General features: G+C 45.3%; 1 protein-coding gene across 3 annotated transcripts in view; it reads right to left on the reverse strand.

The window, feature by feature from the left end:
- The window catches only part of LOC115481339 (mitochondrial glutamate carrier 1-like), a 43,722-nt gene extending 28,266 nt beyond the window's left edge, over positions 1 to 15,456 (reverse strand). The window contains exons 1-5 of one of the 3 annotated variants that reach the window (XM_030220401.1): positions 15,374 to 15,427; positions 6,368 to 6,520; positions 4,105 to 4,209; positions 1,997 to 2,122; positions 448 to 503 (exon numbers count right to left, since the gene is read on the reverse strand). In XM_030220401.1, the coding sequence (XP_030076261.1) occupies positions 448 to 503; positions 1,997 to 2,122; positions 4,105 to 4,124 (202 nt within the window). In that variant the 5' untranslated portion in view covers positions 4,125 to 4,209; positions 6,368 to 6,520; positions 15,374 to 15,427. Of the gene's footprint in view, positions 1 to 447; positions 504 to 1,996; positions 2,123 to 4,104; positions 4,210 to 6,367; positions 6,521 to 14,727; positions 14,766 to 15,373 lie in introns of those variants that run through there. The other 2 variants (XM_030220400.1, XM_030220402.1) reach the window with 2 other exon arrangements.
- Positions 15,457 to 16,525: the final 1,069 nt, after the last annotated feature.

Consider the following 16,525-nt stretch of genomic DNA (forward strand, 5'->3'; position numbering starts at 1 on the left):
AGTTTGATAAGCACCATTATAAACCGGGCTTAAAGAATTTACACATCCACAGCACTGAAAACTACTCGAGCATAAAGAAGATAAGACCCTATTCTTGGCATTTCGTTGGCAATGAACAGGAAATGGCAACTGGCATTGTTTTATGACAACAGAAAAACAAAATACAAACATATCCTGTAATCAAGCTCAAACTTCAATCCCCTCTAGCACTCACTGTATGACACCAAGCAAAATTATCTGGCTTCCATGAAAGTGCTTTAAAGTCAAGAGCCTTTTATTTTTAAACTTAACCATTTTAAATTTTCAAAAATTTACAGTTCTTAAAGTGAAACAAAGTAAATCCATAATACAACATATATGATCTTGAATGAAAGACCATCAAATTTGATCTATGCAAGAGGAGAGAGAGAAATTTTAGAGCAATCCAGACAAGGAAACCATTCTTACCTCTATACATCCCAAAATAGCCTTCAGAGCGCAGTGTCTTCACAAGACAATCCATTCTAATACCACAAAAAAAAAAAAAAAGTTAAGTCTAGAACTCAAATCTTGGCAATCATGAACAGTAAAACCTTCTAGGATTATGAAACACTGAAAGCCCTTCCTTTTTACACAAAGTACTTGGCTCTTAAAACTAGAGGTGTCTGTGCTATTTCTATAGCCAGCTACCCCCCCCCCCCCACCCCCACCAGGAAAGGGTTCTCACTATCTTAATTTCCATCTTGGAGCCTGAAGCTTTTGAAACTTTTCAGTAGGCAGTCAGAGCAAAGCTAAAATGATAGAAGACACGCAGCAGTTTGGCCCTTTCCAGTGAAATTTGCTGTTCTAAAAAAAAAAAAAAAAAACTTTACCTCTCTCATTTCTAGGCCACCTATTAACCAGGCGTGTTATAATAGTTTTAAAAACACAACAATCGTCTCATAAGCTACACATCACAGGGTCTCCCCGTTTCCATCTCAACACAAGAATGCTTTTGAGAACAAAGCTCTGTAACCACATGCAACTGTACTGGTAACTTGTTCCATAATAAAAGGATCAGCTTCCTTTGTATCAGCATAAAGTAATCTCAATAAGAAGGCACCACATGTTGCTGCCTGCCCTGCCCCCCCCCCCCCCCCCCCCCCCCAGATCTCAACTCCTGAATTAACAATGTCTGTGAACATTATGAACACGGAGGAAGAGAGACATGATGTCTGTGTGGCAGCACATAACGTCCATCTGATAGAATGGTCACAGAGCAGAGGGATAGTGGATTGTGTCTCATGGGACCCAGGTTCAAATTCACCTTTACTATTTTTTTTTGTGAGCTCTCCAGGATCAGAAAAATACCTACTCTAACTGAATGTACGCCATTTCAACAGCCTTCAGGCTTGCAGGTGTCATTCTGGCACAGTTGGTATTTTTCTGTCCCTGGAGGGCTCACAATTAAAAAAAAAAAAGTTTAACACACAGAACCAAGTGGGATTTGAACTTGGGTCCCAGTCCACTGCACCAGCTGCTACTCAAATCTGCATACTGCTCCGTTAAAAATCTCCATTGTACCTGAAGCTGTCAAGAGCCTGCTATCTCTCGTTGGTTTTACATTTGGGGGGCAGCAACCAGAAGCGGAGGTGTTGCGTCGTAATCCCTTCAGTTGACAGATGCTCAATTAGAACACCTTTCTGTAACCCGCACATGCCAAGTATCAGATCTAAACAACGCCCATCTTTCTGGACATGGACAACCTTTCCCCTTCTGTGATCTGAGTTGGAAGTCCATATTTTGGTCCCTCCCTAGTCCTATCCAAAACACACCCAGACCACACCCTCTTGCCATATGGATGTACTGCAGTGTTAAGACCTCCAGATCCTGCCTTTACATAGTTGGGATTCAGACATCCGTGCAATATGGATGTCTAAATGCCACTTTTCAGACATCCAAAACAAGAACAGAGCTTCTAAAAAAAAAAAAAAATCCCACCATAATATGTGCTCTTGTCGTGCAGCTAGCTACTTACATGCTCTTGTAAGCTTGGTGCCCATTCCTCTGATTTTGTAGCCTAGTTTTAGTTAGATCAATTGGAAACACGCAGGTCACACCAACAATCCCTGCAATTCCACCATTGATGAGCTTAGCAGGCAAGCTAAATAGGAAATTAAACATAAAATGAAGTTAATATTTTTATACTACTAGACCAGCGTTTTTCGGAGTCCACAGGTCCAGGTTAACAGGCAACGGAATCAGCTTCCCCCTCAGGTCTGGATTCACCTATCTTCCTCCTCCCACCCCTTGGGTCTCTCCTTTCCACTGCAATTCTACAAAAACTTTGTGGTTGCTAGCAGCTATTAGAATAGGCCTTCCTCTGGCCACCCCAAGGTCTATCCTGCCACAACTTCCTTTAGCTGCATGGGAGGGGAACAGCAAAGGGAAAGCCTCAGGATTGCCAGAGGAAGGCGGGGGGGGGGGGGGGGGGAGACACACACACACACAGGGGGGACCCCACAGGAGGGGAAGAGGAGAGAAAACACTGCACATATAGGGAAACAAAGAGAGGAGATGGGCAACAAGATTTGAGGCAGAGAAACTGAAGAAAGCTGAACATGGAAGATCAGTGACAGACAGAGGTGAGAAAAGAAATAGCAAATGGAAAGAAGGCCCTGGAAACAGAGTTAAGAGAACAGACAGGAAAGCAGAACCAAGGATTGGGAATAAGAGAATTGGAATAATAAAATCTCCAGACTACAGAGGTAGGAAAAATGATTTCAGTTTAGTGACTGAATTATGCTGGTGTTGATAATTTACATCTGGCAGCTTTATTTTGCATTGTATAGGACATGCATTTCTTTCTAGGTCTCCGTGTTGCATGACATGCAGTGTCCAGTATCTCTAATTTCAGTTTTTGTCTGCATTTTTTTTTTTTTTTTTGCTTTTCCTTATCAGGTGAGAGTCATGTTCTGCATTTGCAATTGAGGTGACAGATTGTGCTGACATGTGGGGTCTGTGTAGAAATCTGTCCACTTTGTTTTCCCAATAGCAGGTATACTGATGCACTAATGTAATTCAGTAGCATAATTAAATCAAATAACTACTCTGAAGGTTACAGGTAGGGACGGAGGAGATTACTTGTAGGGATGGGTGGGGGATGGAATGGATCTTAGCGGTGGCAGGTGGATATGGGTCACATTCCATTGGGGTGCCATTTTTGCACCTTGTAAGTGTGCCGTGAGATGAACAGTTGAGAAAATTACTATACTAGACAATCAGAAGATTGAAGTTCTGGTTTAAGTCAAGTCAAACATCTGCTACGCAGAATATATCTTGTGCAAATTCAGGAATGATCCAAAGTGGAAAACAAGCCCATAAAGACCTATAAAAGATTCATTCTCCTTCCTGAAATGGTAGTGCACTCATCAGCAATGAAACCTGCAGATCCAGGTTCAAATCTCACTTTTGACATTACTGTTAATTACTATTGCATTCAAACATTTCTAAACTAGAAATAGAAAAAAAAAAAAATTAAAAACTAGAGGGAATAAACCAGTGAGAGGTTAACATATCTTTCAGGTAGAAGACATTACAGAAGATGTACTTTTAAAACAAACATTAAAACTCCAAACAAATAAATTTGGGAAAAGTTCCCGCCCCCAGTGCGTGCCATTTCCAACACTACAAAAATTTTCAATTTTGTACTGCTGGGTTATAGCGCGCGAGCCCTTACTGGTAAGTGCTCCCCCCCACCCCGAAATGGCTACTCAGAAAGCACAAGGCCATTTCTCGTCCTTAGAAAAAGATAGCCTTTTACCCGTTTTGGTAAAGGGGACCTCAGCACAAATCAAAAACAAGAGCTGATGTTAGTGCCGGGACTCCTAAGTATTTTGTGGGTAAACGAAGCTATACTAATCAGTTTTAGAATAAACAGCCTTGTACAATACAACTTTCAGGAAAGGATGCTTTCAGCTTACTTTCTGGTAGCTATTCAGACAAATTGATTCTGCTGGGGGGGGGGGGGGGGGGGGGAGGGGGAGGAAAAGAAAAATCTGCAACACATTTGGTAACATTTGTACACCTGCACATTAAAACAATTAAATAAAATTTCCCAGGCTCCACCATTTACCAGACACATACCTAATTTGTTTTTCACCCATTGTTTTGCTGCAAGTGAAAAATATTCAAACTGGTTTGGTCACGAGTGGCGAGCTGGTTCCTTCAGCAGTAGATCCCAACTGAGAGCTGAAAAAAAGCATACCAAAAGATTTAAAAGGTACCAGCTGCTTGTCTATAAATAAACTAGAGATTTAAACTATTTCAGGATCTGGTGTCCCATCACAGGCTACCATTTCCAACATACCAGAACAGAGGTAGCAGAACGTGTAAAAAAAAAAAAAAAAAAAACCTTCCCTCCATCAGCAAAATAAATATTAATTTTATATGTAATTTTTAGGAAACAAAAACTCAAAATCTGAAAGTAATCTGAAACAACCAAACAACCAAAATTGCAAAGGTTCCAGCTCTTCCGTACTTTCACCTTGAATAACATTCTAAATGTAGTCAAATCTTTAATAACGGAGGAGGCTACCCAAAAGAGAGGGAAACCCCCCCCCCCCACCCCAAGAAAACACAACAATGGAACCCTTCCAAATCAAAAGAGAAGGCTTTAAAAAAGGAAAAATATCAAAATAATTTTACAACGTTGTATGACTACAGAATCAGCCAAACGACTCATGCATTTGCCAGAGAATAAACACACACACACAAGGTTGTATGCCACCAAAGCCTAAACTTCAAAGACAAGATAGAATAATGGGATCCCTTTATACAAATCGAATTTCCCAGGCTTCTTAACATCCAAGCCAACTTTGTCCCAGCTATATCCCATACTCTCCAACTAAACCTCCTTAGAAGGCAGCCTGCTATCTCTGCGGAATCGTGCTACGCAGGCTTTTTAGCAGCTGAAAGCAACACCCATATCAAAGTCAGCGGAAGCCACAATTCTGAGCTAAGGAGCTACAACTGACTAGTACATAAAGCAGAAAGCCCAGACTGTCAAAAACCCAACAATGGCTCTACAAGAGCATAAGAACTGCCATAATGGGTCAGACCAAAGGTCCATCTAGCCCAGTATCCTGCTTCCAACGGTGACCAGTTCAGGTCCCAAGTACCTGGCAGAATCCCAAGTAGCATAAAGGGGGAAAAATATATACTCAATTGGGGGGGGGGGGGGGGCAATCTAGGCATAAAGTGGCAATACTCTGCACACTATCTTTTACATAGGACAAAAGGGACATCAGATGTTAATGGCAGGAGCTATGGGGGTCTTATAGTGAACACTCCAAAATCGAAGCTCTATAGTGTTCGTCGATCACTTGCAACCCATGTTCCCATTTTAATTTTGGGGCCCTTTTACAAAGTGGCAGTAAGCCCAATGCAGGCTTAACGCACACTAATCTGGCGCTACCACTGGTAGCTCCAGTACCCGCCATTTTCCACGCTAGGGAAAATTGGCCCGCATTTTTAGTGCAGCGCTAGCCTGACAGTAATCAGGCAGTGCCATGCGCTACCCAGTTACCAGCAGGTTAGCATGGGAGCCCTTACCGCTATCTCAATGGGTGGCAGTAAGTGCTTCCCCCTCCCCAACCATGCGGTAAGAGCAATCTTACCGCATGGCCATGGCTATTTTCAGCCTTCTTTACCTGCTGCGGTAAAAAAGGGCCATTGCACACAGCAAAAACAGCCCCTGACACTAATGCAGGGCCCTTTTTACTGCAGCATGGTAAAAGGACCCCTTTATGCGTTAAAAAAATCTTTCAGAAGTCCTTCTTAAATCTTAATTTTCATAAGAGCAAAGCTTTACTTTCAGGGCTGAAAAGTATGAACCTCAAAACAAAACAAAAAATAAAAAAACAAAAAACAAAAACTTAGGCAGAAAAATACAGTTCTAAACAAAAAGAAGTGACTAATTAGCTTTCAACAGTGCAGACTGCACTCGGCAATGGAACACTTCACAACATCCGACACCCACATCAAACAAATGGCGCTCTGTTCAACGACCTGCGTCCAGGGTAATGAAGGGTAGTCGCTGCAGATCCATTCAAATATGCTGGCACTTTGAACATTGAGGATGGCGTTGGTTTGCCAGCATATTTGAACGCAAGCAGTTTAAATTGGCACGGCAGCGACTACCTTTCATTACCTCGGATGTAAGAATGTAATGCAATACCAAAATATGGGATAAGGAAGATTGAAACAGAGGAGTATAAGCCATTATCGTAGATCTTTTCCCTAGTTGGAGCAGAGTGGTAATGGCATCAGTGTAACCCTTTTTTCTTAGTTTAGGCCTTTCAAGACTCAGGCCATCAGACCAAAGGGAGATCTTCCTCAAGGCTCGTACCTTGAAAGAGTAGACCCTTGTGGGACAGCAGATGTTCCAGGCTATCTGCACATGGATGAGACCTGTATACCAGGGTCTTCTGGGTCAACTGGGTGCTACTAGCACCTCCTGACCTGGACGGCGAGCCAATCTGTGGAGAACTTTGCCTATCGTCTGTGGACGAGGAAATACATACAGTAAGTTCAGTGGCTAAGGCTAAACAGCATCTAAACCTCAACCCGAATTCCTTGCGACTGAAGAAATCAAGGGACTCTGGCATTGCACTTTGTGCCCATTAGATTCAGCACGGGAAGCTCCCTTATCACTGAAACAGAGAATTCCCCTTAACAGTTCTTGTTGAGGAGTCTAAACACACAGGCAGAGTTCCTGCTATGTGTGCCACTGATATCAACAGCACACTGGAAAAGGCGGAGCAGGTGGGGGAAGAGAGGCAAGGATAGTGGAGGGCAGACTTATATGGTCTGTGCCGGAGCCAGTGATGGGAGGCGGGGAAATACTGCTGGGCAGACTTGTACGGTCTGTGCCCTGAAAAAGGCAGGTACAAATCAAGGTAAGGTATACACATATGAGTTTATCTTGTTGGGCACACTGGATGGACCGTGCAGGTCTTTTTCTGCCGTCATCTACTATGTTACTATGGCCAGGGATGGGGGGTAATTCTTCAGGCCTCCTTATCTGTTTTAATGTCTGCTCCTACCCTCTGGAACCACTTACCACTTCATATTAAAAGTGAGACTTCATTCACTAGGTTTAAATCCTTTACTCAAAGCTCATCTATTTTTCCACACAATTGATGGACTTCTATCTGGATCAATATTGCCCTGGATACTGGTGCTTAGCTCCAGGGCTCTGCACGTACCTTCCCCAATTTTTTTCTCTTGTTCTCTCCTTCTATGTGATGTCCTGCTTTTGATTTTTGTTTGTCCTGTTAGTCTTTACCCCTGCACTCCCTTGATTTTAATAGATTACAACTGCTTAGCAACTAGTGCAAGTTATCTTGACATAAGAAACTGCTGTCGCACTGTTGGACAGTATCCTCACCATTTCCCCTCGAACCAGATTGCTGAATGCCAGAAGTGTCCTACAGACAGCCCTTGATTCCAGGCAATTAAAAGCAGCTGCTCAATTGTTTTCTGTTTTATTTTAAAGAAGCCCTTTAATAAATTACAAAAAATCAGGAAGAACAAATCCAACAAACCAAGTTAAACCATAAACTTACTATAATAAACTTGGGTTCAAAATAATTTATCAAAAGATATATGCGTACACTGGTGATAAAGATCTACTTGGGCTCAGCTGTATGTACATACACAAATATTAGGTGTCATGAACTAATATATACCTCCTATTATCTATGTATCGGATGGTAATATGGACTGCACCATAATGTATGGGCGAAGATTTGAGCTCAAGCTTAACAGTATTTAATGTGAGTAGTTTATCACCTATACATATTTATTATAGATATATGCATAGTCTGGTGATAAAGATCTACTTGGGCTCAGCTGTATGTACATACACAAATATTAGGTGTCATGAACTAACATATACCTCCTTTAGGTTCAAACAAATGTTGCATTGTATGTTCTATTATCTATGTATCGGATGGTAATATGGAATTCACCATAATGTATGGGCGGAGGTTTGAGCTCAAGCCTAACAGTATTTAATGTGAGTAGTTTATGACCTATACATATTTATTATAGATATATGCATACTCTGGTGATAAAGATCTACTTGGACTCAGCTGTATGTAAATACACAAATATTAGGAGGCGGAACATCGTATGTGCAATGATGGTTCCACTGTGACACCACCACATATTCCTCTTGAGGATATAATGAGTGTAAACGGGATGGTCTGTGCACATTTAAAACACTTTATAATAATTTATAGCATTTTAAAGTGCATATATAAAAAAAAGATACATTATTTTGAACCCAAGTTTATTATAGTTATTTTAAAGAAGGCCAGAGCAAAGGAGCAGAAAAAAGGATTGGGGGGGGGAGAGGGACCAGGTACCACCCCAAGCCTTTCTCCTAGCTCAACTGAAACCATAGAACTAGGCTAGAAGCAAGCATCTGAAGAGTTCAGGAGTTGCACAGGTTAGCTTCTATCACTTGCTAGAGATAGCAAAATACTGAATTTCAGCAGCTGCACCGTGTCCTTTATGACAGAGCTCAGTTCATACCTTATCTCCACTTACTGGTAGATGGGCATAACCTGCAAGTTCTGCATCAATCTGTTGGTGACGCTAAGGAATTTGGCTTATTCCCCCCCCCCCCCCCCCCCACAATGTGCATCACTTTGTACTTTGTCCACATTAAAACTGAATCTGCCATTTGGCTGTCCATTCTTCCAGTCTTGTAAGATCTCTTGCAATGTAATCACCTTCATCCACAGAGAACTGGAGTGGATGAGTGGCCTAGTGGTTAGGGTGGTGGACTTTGGTTCTGAGGAGCTCAGTTCGATTTCCACTTCAGGCACAGGCAGCTCCTTGTGACTCTGGGCAAGTCACTTAACCCTCCATTGCCCCATGTAAGCCGCATTGAGCCTGCCATGAGTGGGAAAGCGCAGGGTACAAATGTAACAAAAATAAAATAGATACTATTGGAGATTCTACATGGAATGTTGCTACTATTGGAGATTCTACATGGAATGTTGCTATTCCACTAGCAACATTCCATGTAGAAGGCTGCGCAGGCTTCTGTTTCTGTGAGTCTGACGTCCTGCACGTATGTGCAGGACGTCAGACTCACAGAAGCAGAAGCCTGCGCGGCCACATTGGTGATCTGCAAGGGCCGACTTCTACATGGAATGTTGCTAGTGGAATAGCAACATTCCATGTAGAATCTCAAATAGTAGCAACAGTGGAGGAGTGGCCAGGGTGGTAGACTTTGGTCCTGGGGAACTGAGGAACTGAGTTTGATTCCCACTTCAGGCACAGGCAGCTCCTTGTGACTCTGGGCAAGTCACTTAACCCTCCATTGCCCCATGTAAGCCGCATTGAGCCTGCCATGAGTGGGAAAGCGCAGGGTGCAAATGTAACAAAAATAAAATAGATACTATTGGAGATTCTACATGGACTGTTGCTACTATTGGAGATTCTACATGGAATGTTGCTATTCCACTAGCAACATTCCATGTAGAAGCCTGCGCGGCCACATTGGTGATCTGCAAGGGCCGACTTCTACATGGAATGTTGCTAGTGGAATAGCAACATTCCATGTAGAATCTCAAATAGTAGCAACAGTGGAGGAGTGGCCTAGTGGTTAGGGTGGTGGACTTTGGTCCTGGGGAACCGAGTTTGATTCCCACTTCAGACACAGGCAGCTCCTTGTGACTCTGGGCAAGTCACTTAACCCTCCATTGCCCCCATGTAAGCCACATTGAGCCTGCCATGAGTGGGAAAGCGCAGGGTACAAATGTAACAAAAAAAAAAAAAGAAAACCTCTCCATCTGACTCAACTTTATTTATTCAAACCTTCAAAAAGTGTAGCAAAATCCATGTTGACTTTAATCCATTAAACCACAGGTGTCTGTGTTTAGTAATTGCGTTCTTTAAAAATAAGTTCTACTATCAGCCCTCAATTATTCCCTCTATATATCTAATGTCACATTAGAGTTCATTAAATCTTACGCTCCTGTTTACTAAGCGACACTAGCAGCTGCTGTGCACTAATGCTGTCAACCCATTCAAAATGAATGGGCTGGGTTGGCGTTGCCATGCGGCAGCAGCTACTGCAACTTAGTAAATCGAGAGGTTAGTTTGGTGCTGGAATTCAGCACATATTGCATAACAATGTAGGCATAAACAGATGTGGGGTTGTACTAACTTTCCACTTACAGAAACTCCCAATATAGCCCTGATACAATATCACATACAAATAGCTTTCAACACATAACGTGTTGAAAGCTATTTATATGTGGTATTGTATCAGGGCTATATTGGGCGTATTCTGTCAGTGGGTAGTTATATATTCCTGAATTGATGTTCTTCACTATATATTTAGGACCTTACATTGCAAGTTATTTTTGTGATGCTTGTTGGCCTTGTCTTCAGGGTTCGCCACTTCCTAGACTTAATTAGTAAACTAAACAGTGACACCCTCTGGATTTGCTAAGTCTCATTTATTAGTTTTAAAAATTTCTAGTCTATGCAGCAAGCTGAAAACCTAATGTGCACTTGAACAGAAATAACTTAAGCAAATTTTGCTCACAACTTCAATGAAGTGTTGCTGGTGACTTAAAAACAAACACTTGGTTCACTTATCATCTTGAATTTCCTCAGGCAAATTGCACTGGAATCCACCTTGGAGATTATAATGGACACATTCCTTATAGATGGAGAAAGCATTTCTAATCCAGGCATGGTCTACTATCCTCCAGTGATGAGAAGGTGTGCGTTTAAAAATAAACAAAAGCAAAAACAAAAGAGCAACAGGTAGATATAGCTCATATGAAGGTCAGGGACCTGGTCTTCAAAAAATATCAACTCTGATAAATGGGGGGGGGGGGGGGGGGGGGGGGGAGTAAGCACAGGTTAATACCATAGGCTGGGGACAGGGACGAGCAGGGGACTCTGAAGAAGAGAAAGAACAATGGCCCTAGCTAAATAATAAATAAAATAAATACAAAGAATACCTAACTGCAAAGAAGTGAGGAGACAGCAAAATTACTTAGCTAAAACAGGGGTTCTCTATACACAGGGTATTGAAGCCACAGTCTTGTGTACTGGCACTGTCATGTACAGAGGTTTCCCACACTCAGTGGTGTAGGAAGGGGGGGGGTGTCAGCTCACTGGTTCCCTGCTCTTTCTGCCCCGGAACAAGTTACTTCCTGTTCCGGGGCAGAGAAAGCAGCGAAGTAGCAGAGCCGACGCAGCTCCCAGTGACATGCACTGGGGGCGGATCAGCCCTCCTGCCTGCCCTGCAAGGTAAGGGTGCGTTTCGGGGGGGGGGGGGGGTGCGTCGTGCCCTGCGGCGACCCGCCCAGGGGTCAGGCACCCTCGCTACGGCACTGCCCACAATGCCTCAGCAAGCTCCCTCCCTGTCAGTTTATAATATAGCTACAGCTGATGCTCTGAGCAGGCGCAGGGGTTCCCACAATACTCTCTCAGTCGTCGGTTTGTAATACAGCTACAGATGTTGTCTTTTCTGTGGGGACGGCTGCATTCCCTTGCTGTCTACAGAGTACTCTGCTGCAGGGGAGAGGCCAAGAGAGGGGTCCTGTGAATGCAAAATTTGGCTTTAATGCCATATGAAAACGTATGGGTGCTCTGTGGGACTATGGTTCCATAGGGGCAGAAGAAAGCAAACACTAGAATTCACCCCCCCCCCCATCCCAATCAATGTGGTGTGCTGCCTGCACCGCTACCCTCACTGCAGTTATGATGATGATGGTGGGGCAGGAGTGGAGCATGGCAGGATTTCACTTTCAAAATAATTGGCAACCTAGACTATCAACTGAAGTTTGTGGGAGTCTCAGCCACTGTTTAAATAGTATTTCTTACTTTCCCCCTCCCCAGAGGTTATTTATTAGAAAGTAATTATGACAGCATTTTCATAAAAAGCCCAGTAGCAAAAAAAATAAAATTGCCAAGTCAGCCCAATAACAGTTTACATCTTGTTCCTAGAGCAATTTTTTTTTAATTTTAATGTTTAGACAATAGCTGGGCAATTCCTCGTGATATAGGGGACAGATCAGTACCAATCATTACAGTTTGCCTTAAATATTACATATTGAAAGAATACTGTTACTGAGTAGAACAAAGCACTGATTTTCACATTGTAATTTGCCACAATTCACTTGAAGTCTGTTTTCAGAGCCAATACTCTCAATGTCCTCACATGGTGATCTCAGAATGTCTCCACACCAAGTGGCTTCATATTTGGCCATCCGGTAATAGAAATGGTTTCATTTTTCACTCAGAAAAGTTGGGTTGTAGCTCACACCTCAGGTACTCCAGAGGGCTTACAATCTAATTTTGTACCTCAGGCAACAGAGAGTTAAGTGACCTGCCCAAGATCATTAGGAGTGGCTACAGGTAGAAGCACCTTAAGTGCAGTCAGCTTATGTGGTTAGTACTAACTTTTTACCCGTTAAATACAGGTTCCACAGGAAAATGAGTCGCAAACAGCAACCAATACACAAAGGATTGCATGCAAAGGAAATGCATGGATCCCCCTTTGTGCTTTGGTCGCTGTTTGGACTCAAAGCTATCAAATGTTTTTGACAGTAGACCACCAGGGAGTGTTTTTTTTTAATTGCACAGCTGGGAGGGCTGAGCCCCCACTCCCAGGACAACTCAAAAAAACTCCCTAGTGGTCTTAGTGACCCCCCCCCCCCCCCCATCACATCCAGAAAATCCCTGCTGGTCCAGTGAGCCCCCTCACATGACCCCCCCCCCCCCCCCCCCCCCCAGACCTTAAATGGGATTCCTTCCCTCCTCCCACCCTGACCTTTACACATACCCTAAAAGTTGGAGTCAGTAGGACTACCTCCTGTCTCTGGGCCTGCCCAAAACAAAGTGGTGGCACCCAGCCACTGCTCGGTGCACCTGGAAAATGAGCTTTGAAAATACTGATTTGGAGGTTTTGGTGAGAAAAAAAATGATCAAATGCTGCTTTATACTACCATTTAGATATTTTTCTCTTTCCAAAATGAGCCCCTTAGTGAGAGAGTAAACCACCAAAATGGCATTGACCGCAAGAGGTGAAAACCTCAAGTCCCAAGAAAATGTGGCAGAATGCTAGAGAATTATTTCCTACTGTTTTGGATTCCACAAACCTGATTAGAAGGAATTCTCAAGCACACCTGGACTAGAGGCTTTTATACTAAAGTGCATTAAGCCTTAACATGGGCGGTAATGTGTCCATTTGCACACACACATTTTTTTAAAATAAGTAAACATGGAGCATGTCACGAGCAGAGAATATGCATGGAAGTGTTAACAAGCTAGCAATTTAGGATTAGTACATATTAACTGGTTAACAGGGGCGCACTCACAGGTAGATGATCAAAAGCCCTGCGCTGTTCCAAACAGCGCTCTAAAATAGCGTTGGAACAGCGCGGGGCTTTACCGCACCGATGATCAGAGATAATTGCATGCAAATTTAAGCACGCAATTATCTCTGATCATGGGGTAGAAGTGCGGGTGAATTGTGCCAGAGCACGCGCTCAGCACAATCCTCCCGCACTTGTTTGACAGGTCTGGGCTGTCAAAATCCCAAACCTGTCAAACACAGGGGCTGGAGGTCCATGGGACCACCAGGCCCTGACTACCCCTGCCCCGAGCAAATGGGGGCTGGAGGTCCGGCAGACTTCTGGTCCACCCCGACGATCCCCTCCCCCCAAGGTTCAGGGAGGGCTGGAGAGCCGGTGGGTCTCCAGCCCCCCCAAACCCCCATAAAATGGTCCCTGGTGGTCCAGTGGCTGCCGGTCAAGCCCGCCCACCCCCCTCCCAGCGAACGACAGTGGCGCCAGCCCGAAGGACCACCAGTGCACCTCTACTCCCCCCCCCCTGAGCGTTGTCTGCCGAATCCCCCTCCAGCCTGAAAAAGAACCCCGAACCCCCTCCCGCCCCCCCACCTTAGTTGGAGAAGGGACGCAGCCTGCCTCCCTCCTCTTTCTTCGATAATGCAAAATGGAGGTGCCTGGGCGGGGCCGGGCGCCACCGTTTTGCTGCATCGAAGGAAGAGGAGGGAAGCAGGCTGCGTCCCTCCTGCAACTAAGGTAGGGGGGCCGGGAGGGGGTTCTTTTTCAGGCTGGAGGGGGATTCGGCAGACAATGCTGGGGGGCGAAGGGGGTTGGGGGGGCTGGAGCCCCTGTCGCTCGCTGGGAGGGGAGGGCGTGGCCGGCGGCTACTAGGGACCATTTTCTGGGGGGTTGGGCTGGAGACCCACCAGATCTCCAGCCTTCCCTGAACCTGGGGGGGGGGGGGGGGGGGCCAGACCTCCACTCCCCTGTCGCTGGGGTGGTGCTTTGCGTCGTTGGGGGGAATGGGGGCCTGCCAGCATGCAAATACATGCTGGACAGGGCTCACCATTCCTCCCCAATCATCTGCAAACCCTAACGCCAGCTCCCTGGTGTAGGGTATGTCTCGGCCAGCGACCCAATCTTTGGCACTCTGGTCGCTGATCACTGGGGATGAATGTGTTAAGCCCTGTTTAGCATGCATTTACATGCTACTTGCGCTAAGAGCCCTCGAGCACGTTGTTTTACGCGCTAGAGGGCTCTGATCATGGGGCGATAGCAAACGCCGGTGCTAGTATGGCGCTAACAGCCTGTAGCGCCGGCATTTGCTTTCGATCATGAGGGTATCAGCGCCTGCTAAATAGCAGGCAGTAAATGCTCCCACCTTAAATTTTTGCAGGTGTCGCATGCTAAGGACAAATCTAATCAGGACCTGCAAAAATAAAAACCAGAAAAGCTCCATAATCTACTATCTTGGTTAAATCCCACCGCCTGAACCTGTTCTAAAGTATGTCTTTTACCAAATAACTCCTTCACCCCAACCTAAACTGAATTAAACTCCATAATTCAAGAAAGGCGATTAGAAGTATGAACAAAATTGCACCGTTCTCTTATAATGCCCCTCCCCCACTCGACAACCAATAGGGCTGTGGAACTTTCCACTACTTCAGTTTACTGAGAACAGGGCGCGACTAGGGCACCACGTGGTCCCGAACCAATCACGTACCAACTTCATACCCATTGGTAGCGACATTCTTAATGGACAGGCCGTCTGACCAATACAATGAAGGGACGCCAATAGTACCACCTAGCAAACTTTTTAAGCGTCTTTACCTGCCTGTATTTCCCTCCGTTAAATTTCTCGCGCTATAATAACACAAGACTAAAAGGGAAACACTTCAGAATGCGCCCCACCCACAGAGAAAAAGAGGAAAAAACCCCTCTAATCTTTATAAAGATTCTACGAGTACCCCCCTCCCCCCCTGAAAATTACAAAGTATCAAACAAAACCACCTTCATTTTATACTTACTCGAACTCTCAACTCTTTAACAACTGGAGTGGACTGTGGAATCGAGTGACGCCGGTCGGTCAGGTCACCCAACTGCCGCGCCGCACTTTTACTCATACTCACGTCACGTGCCAAGGCAAGTGGGCGGCGCCGCGGGCTTATGATTGGTGGGTTTCGTAAGGAGGCGGGGTGAAGGCGGTGCCAATGAGAGGGGTGTGGAACTGGAAGACTTGGCGGTGTGCGCGTGCGCCCTGTGACCTGTCTGTCACAAGTGCGCCGCGCGCGTGGTACTTTTCCACCTTGTTTTCTGCAAGGATAGCGACGCGTGGTGGCTTCTGAAACCTCCTTGGGTGGAACTTGTGCCCCCCCCCCCCCCCCGCGCCCAAACTCGCAGGAAATAAACGAGCATGCAAAGGGTAGGAAGAGTGACTAAGAGGCAGATGCAGCAACCAAACGTAAAAAAATCTAAATCGTTAAAGTCCCTAACGATTTTAAAATAACGAAAAATGCACCAAAAAAAAAAGTCACACATGCTGGAATCGGTATTGAAACGTACAATGTATCAAAGAATCACAATACACATCGTTAATCGGCCCCCAAATCATGCGCAGAGCAGCCAAGCGTTATGTTAGCTGCTCTGCGCATGCCACAAACAGTCAAATCACAAGCACATGGCAAATTGAATTGACACATAAAAAAATAAAACTAAAAAAAGGATCGGGAGGGGGCAAGGGCGCTCATCAGGAGCGTCCTGTACGGACGGCCTTGCCCCCCCCCCCGCCGCTGCTCCCCACTTTCCGCCGCTCCCCCCACCCCGAAAAAGCAAAATTGTAGCAGCCCCTGCCCCCCTCCCTTCCTCACTACTCTCAGCTCCGCCTCCCGACATCCTCCGTCTGTGCCCCGCCCCCTTTGGGGGTCGTCGCCGCCATTCCCTTCTCCATCGGGCCCCCCTCCCTCTTACCGGGCCCGTGCAGCGCCTCTCTCCTCTGTCCGAAGGCGCTGCACGGGCAAGAAGAACGCTGAATCAGCTGATGCCTGCCTTCGCGATGGCGCGTCTTTCTCCTGCTGCGCCCGCCCCTGTCTGACGTCAGTTACTGACGTCAGACAGGGGCGGGCCCAGGAGGAGAAAGACGCTCTATCGAAGCTAGGCGAAGGCAGGCATCAGCTGATTCA

The sequence above is a fragment of the Microcaecilia unicolor genome, chromosome 12 (genome assembly GCF_901765095.1).
Source record: "Microcaecilia unicolor chromosome 12, aMicUni1.1, whole genome shotgun sequence".
Classification (NCBI taxonomy): domain Eukaryota; kingdom Metazoa; phylum Chordata; class Amphibia; order Gymnophiona; family Siphonopidae; genus Microcaecilia; species Microcaecilia unicolor.